Source organism: Poecilia reticulata, linkage group LG10, assembly GCF_000633615.1.
Source record: "Poecilia reticulata strain Guanapo linkage group LG10, Guppy_female_1.0+MT, whole genome shotgun sequence".
Classification (NCBI taxonomy): Eukaryota; Metazoa; Chordata; class Actinopteri; order Cyprinodontiformes; family Poeciliidae; genus Poecilia; species Poecilia reticulata.
In genome coordinates, this window is record NC_024340.1 from 24,465,441 (window position 1) to 24,471,793 (window position 6,353).

Below are 6,353 nucleotides of genomic sequence, written 5' to 3' on the forward strand. Positions count from 1 at the left end.
TAAGGGATGGTCTCACTGTTAACAGAGCCGTGCTCAGAATAAGGAGCTAAAATAGTTGGATTATTATCATTTTCATCGAGGATTAAAACATTAACAGTCACGTTGCTGCTGAGTGGAGGAACACCAGAGTCTGTGGCTTGAATTTTAAAATGAAATGTTTTCAGCTCCTCATAGTTAAAAGACTGCAGGCTGATTATTTCTCCTGTCTCTGAGTTGATATTTATCATTGATGTGAGTGACAGCTGGTTACTATTATCATGTAATAGGGAATAACTAACCTGACCATTCTGATCAATGTCTGCATCCACTGCAGACACTTTTTTAATAACTGCTCCTATTGGACTGTTTTCTTTTATAAAGATATTTATAGTGCCATTTGCGAAAAGAGGTCTGTTATCATTTACGTCAGAGACATGAACAAGAACCACAGTTGTGCTAGAGAGAGGTGGGCTGCCCTCATCTTCAGCTGTGATGCTGATTTCATACTGTGGCACTTTTTCTCTGTCCAGAGGTCCATCCACGACTAGAGAATAGTAATTCCTGTAGTTTGACTCTAGTTTAAAAGGAACATTATTGGAAATTTTGCAATTCAATTTAGCATTTTTACTGCTATCTTTATCAAGAACTGAAACAAGAGCAATCACTGTGCCAATGGATGCATCTTCTTTCACTGTATTTAACAGGGAGGTAACTGTAATTTCAGGAGCATTGTCATTCACATCTAAAACTTCAATTAGCAATTTAGCATGTGAGGTGAGAGGTGAGTAGCCTTGATCACTGACTTGTACTCTAAGTTCAAATGCATTATTCTCTTCAAAGTCTATATTCTTTTTATTTGTCACATATCCTGTATTTTCATCTATAGCAAAGAGATCTGTCTCTTTCCCACTTACTTCACTGAATGAATAAATTAGTTGTGCATTTTGTCCTGCATCTAAATCTGTAGCATTTAGTCTTATTATTAGTGTCCCTATTTTTACATTCTCGTACACCTTTGCTTTGTATAGAGTTTGACTGAATGCTGGAGGGTTGTCATTGTGGTCCAAAACATTTATTATTATTGTCATACTACCTGATTTAGCTGGTGTTCCTCCATCAACAGCCGTCAGTATTAACCGAAACAAAGACTGTTTTTCTCTATCTAACATTTTCTGAAGCACAAGTTCTGGAGTTATTTTTTCTCCTTTTTGCGTTGCTAGAGAAAAGTGCTCGTTCTGACTCAGTCTGTAAGTACTCACTGAATTTTTTCCTACGTCTGCATCACGAGCTGAATGCAACGGGAATTTAGTTCCTGCTGCAATACTTTCGCTAATGTTGATCATCTGAGACGTGCTGGTGAATGTGGGGGAGTTATCATTTACGTCTAAAATTGCAATGTCCATGCGGTACAATTTCAGAGGATTGTTAATAACCGCTTCTACACTGATTGAGCATTTTTCTCCTTCGCCGCACAGTTCCTCTCGATCTATTCTCTCATTGACATAAAGGGAACCGGTCTTTAGATTTACCTCAAAATATTTTTTGTTCGATCCTGCAACGATCTGGAACAAACGGGTTTCTAAATCCTTGACGTTCAGGTTGAGATCTTTTGCAATATTCGCGATCACGGTCCCTTGGTTTACCTCCTCTGACACGGAGTAAGAGAGCTGTCCTAGAGCCGCTTCCCGGCAGCAAAGCAGCAGCACAAAGATGAAGTATATCCACACAGAGCTTGTTCTCCACGGAAAAATCATGTTTCCACAAAAGAAAGGACACACAAATAAATAAAAAAATTGATACGCCATGAAATAATAACAACAATAGGTATTCGGAAATCTGTTCAAAAAGGAAAAACCGAAGCTCCACAAAATCGTCCTTTCGTCGTTGTGTTTCAACCCTCTTCTCTTTGTTTCAAACGTCAGAGAAACATCATAATCACCATCTAACTCTGGGAGGAGTCCGTGGAAATAAAAAGGACATTCAGATGTAATGGTCTACAATGTCCCCGTGCGGACACCCGCGAAAACTACACCCGACTCCAAAAAAGTCTACGAAGTACAAACACGTGAATTTACCTTGTAAATATCTTGTAATTTTTTTTATGAATCGGCAAAACATTAAAATACACGAAATCTATAATAGAGATAATATTGCCATCTTTTCAACTTAGCTAGATTTTCAATATTTGATTTTGTATAAAACAAAGAAAATGAAAATAAAGAAAATAATCACAAAAGAGGCAAAAATGTTCAAATATTCCAACGAATTTTTGAATACTTTTTCTCAAAGTAAATGTTACTTTGTTGAAACTTGAGGATCTTCATTTAAGCAGGATTGAAACGGACTATGTCAACCAATAAAAAACTAATTAGAATCCAAAATCTCTAAACAGAAGATAAAGATCCATATAATTCAGTAAAAGTAATTTGGATGATCTCAGCCGCGACATGTTGAGTATTCCTGCATATTTGTGGAATTTTGAACGTTAAAGAATAGAAGTAATAAATATGCAACTGCATTCAATTTTGATTTTAAATAAATCCCATGCGGAGATTACATGTTTTGATCAGCTATAGGGATATACTTAAATAAAAAATAAAACAAATAAATCAAATGAACCATGAAACAGGAAATCAAATATTTTCTAATAAGCACTACGGACGGAAACCGTGCATGTATTCAGGGAGTATTTGTTTTTATTTTATTTATTTTTATTAATACTGTTCAGTTCAGGTCAATTTAGATGAATTGTATTTGAAAAGTTAGTCGATAGTTCATATTCAATAACATTTTTAGCGACATTTATAATCTTTAAAAGAATCGGATATACACAGATGATAAAAGCGATACAACAAAAAGTAACAAAAATTTTGCAACGATCTTACCTTCTCTTTGCTTGGTAAAGTCTGAGTTCTGGTAAAAGTATCACTCCCGTTAATACTGATCAGTTCAGCATCTACAGGTGGAAACGGGGCGGGGAAAACCACTACGTCACTCTTCAGTGTGTCTGAGCTGAAACACACGTCATACTGCTGAGTAGCTTTAGAGTAAGACCAGCTCCCGTCAGGGTGGGTGGTGATCATGGGGGCGCTGTACCTGCTGAAATCACTGTCTGTCYTGTGGCATCTGACAGCTATTAAACTGATGAGACTCAGCAGAAAGATCACAGACACTGACACGATGGCGATCAGYAGATAMAAGTTCAAATCAGAGAAGTTGTCCTCCTTTRTAGGCACATGTCTGAACTGAGTCTGGACRTCAGCTGTGGTTTCAACCACCATCACATCAATAGAAACAGTGGCTGATAGAGAAGGTTCTCCATTATCAGAAACCAGCACCAACAGTGGATGAGTTTTCAGATCACTGTCACTCATTCTCCTCTTAGTCCTGATTTCTCCGGTGCTGGTTCCGATCCTGAACAGGTTGTTTCCTTTGGGTTCCGACAGGTGATAAGAAAGCAGCGCGTTGTATCCAGAATCTGCGTCCACAGCCCTGATCTTTGCTACAAAGTATCCTGCTTCAGCAGAATAAGGGATGGTCTCGCTGTTAACAGAGCCGTGCTCAGAATAAGGAGCTAAAATGGTTGGATTATTATCATTTTCATCGAGGATTAAAATATTAACAGTCACGTTGCTGCTGAGCGGAGGAACACCGGCGTCTGCGGCCTGAACTTTAAACTGAAACGTTTTCAGCTCCTCATAGTTAAAAGCCTGCAAACTGATTATATCTCCAGTCTGTGAGTTAATACTTAGCAAGGAACTAAGTGGCAGCGAGTTACTATTATCATGTAAAAGGGAATAACTAATTTGACCGTTTTGGTCAGTGTCTGCATCCACTGCTGACACTTTTTTAATAACTGTTCCTGTTGCACTATTTTCTTTTATGAAGATGTTTATAATGTCTTCTGTGAAATGAGGTTTGTTATCATTTACATCAGAGACGTGAACAATAATGACGCTGGTGCTTGAAAGAGGTGGGCTCCCTTCGTCTGTTGCTGTGATGCAAATATTATAGTAAGGTGCTCGTTCTCTGTCCAGAGGTCCATCCACGACTAAAGAATAGTAATTCTTATAGTTTGACTCTAGTTTAAAAGGGATGTTGTCTGAAATTTTACAGTTCACTATTCCATTTTTACTGCTATCTTTATCGTATGCAGAAACAAGAGCAATCGCGGTGCCAATGGATGCATCTTCTTTCACTGTATTTACTAAGGAAGTGACGGTAATTTCAGGAACATTGTCATTCACGTCTAGTACTTCAATAAGTAATTTAGCATTTGAAATCAAAGGTGAGGAAGCTCCGTCACTGGCCTGAACTCGAATTTCAAAAGCATTAGTGTCTTCATAGTCTATATTCTTCTTGTTTGTCACTGTTCCGGTATCTTGATTAATTTCAAAGACTTCAGTCTGTTTACCACGACCTACTTCACTGAACGAATATGTTACGTGTCCATTTTTTCCTGCATCTAAATCGGTAGCATTTATAGTTATAATTGGCGTACCGAGCTTTACGTTCTCATACACTCTGGCTTTGTACAGAGTTTGACTGAAAACAGGGGCGTTATCATTAATATCCAACACATTTACGACAACCACCATGGAGCCTGATTTTGCAGGCGTTCCTCCATCCACAGCTGTCAATATGAGCCGAATCGCAGACAGCTTTTCTCTGTCTAACACCTTCTGAATTACCAGTTCAGGCGTTGCGCCCTCTCCTTTTTGCACTGCTAGAGAAAAGTGTTCATTCTGACTAAGTCTGTAGGTTTGTACTGTATTTTTGCCAATGTCCGCATCATGGGCTGGATGGAGCGGAAATTTAGTTCCTGCTGCCGTGTTTTCGCTTATGTTAATCATTTGACGATCAATAAGAAAACTAGGAGAGTTATCATTTACGTCTAGAATTAGAATTTCAATGCGGTGCAGTTTTAGAGGATTATTGAGAACTGCTTCTACACTTATCGAGCATTTTGCTTCATCACCGCACAGTTCCTCTCGATCTATTCTCTCATTGACATAAAGAGCACCGGTCTTTAGATTTACCTCGAAATATTTTTTCTTCGATCCTGCAACGATCTGGAACATACGAGTGTCCAGATCCTTAACGTTTAGGTTGAGATCTTTGGCAATATTTCCGATCACGGTCCCTTGGTTTACCTCTTCTGATACGGAGTAAGAAATCTGTCCTAGAGCCGCTTCCCAGCCGCAAAGCAGCAGCACAAAGACGAAGTATATCCACACAGAGCTGGTCCTCCCCGGAAGAATCATGTTGCCATAAATGCATGGAAAACATATATTTAAAATCCTTCTGTGAAAATACAGAGTAATTGAGGCAATCCTCTTCGAGAATTAAAAAAAAACCGATAATACTGTAAACACCTTCACAAAAACCCAATGATTGCGGCAGCGTTGGTCTGTTTAACGCTTCTCTTCCCTTTGTTTCAAACGTAGAAGAAACGTCATCTGCATCCGAGTCTGGGAGGAGTTCCGTTAAACCAGACATGCATTTCAGATGTGACGGTCTACAATGTCCTCGTGTGGCCAAGTGCAAAACCTACATCCTGTGGAAAACGTTTAATATCAATCTTACGCCATGAGGTTCAGATTTTCTTTTCAATAATGTATCTTTAGAAACGTACTGAATACATTAAATGTATTTTTTTTTTATCCATAGGAGTTCTTTAATATTTTTCTCCTCTCTTCGATCGTCTATCTTTGGCAGAGATTCTGCAATAGGGGACCTCCAATAAGCAAACAAAGTGTTATATTTGAATTTCAAATCATCATACTGAAAGGAAATGCACGTTGTACTAAATATTATATTGGTAATTCTTTCAAAATCGAAATTAGAGTTCTAGACTCTTTTTATTTTAGCATGGAACCAAGTAATACATATTCATATTAATTGTATATACAAACACGTACAGTGCGGAGAAAAGGACTATCCCGACTTTCAGCACCGCGGCCAGTTCCCCGAACATACTTGCAATGGTGATTCTAGCGTGGACGTTTAAACAATACCTTTTTACGGAACAAGCAATTTTAATTAAAAATAACAGCTCATTTCAGCATTTACATTTTTGTTTTTAGCCAAACTCAAAATTTTGTGGGAATGAGGAAAACACGCACAATCGTGAACAATAAAACCTGCTGACTTTAAAGTTAAGCTCGGATTCTTACCTTTTCTTTGCTTGGTAAAGTTTGAGTTTTGGTAAAAGTATCACTCCCGTTAATACTGATCAGTTCAGCATCCGCAGGTGGAAACGGGGCGGGGAAAACCACAACGTCACTCTTCAGTGTGTCTGAGCTGAAACACACGTCATACTGCTGAGTAGCTTTAGAGTAAGACCAGCTCCCGTCAGGGTGGGTGGTGATCAT

General features: G+C 38.5%; 1 protein-coding gene across 1 annotated transcript in view; it reads right to left on the reverse strand.

The window, feature by feature from the left end:
- Positions 1-6,353, reverse strand: part of LOC108166627 (protocadherin alpha-3-like) — a 35,549-nt gene that overhangs the window by 18,225 nt on the left and 10,971 nt on the right. The window contains exon 2 of the mRNA XM_017307031.1: positions 3,034-3,577. Coding sequence (XP_017162520.1) covers positions 3,034-3,577 — 544 coding nt within the window. The remainder of the gene's footprint in view (positions 1-3,033; positions 3,578-6,353) is intronic.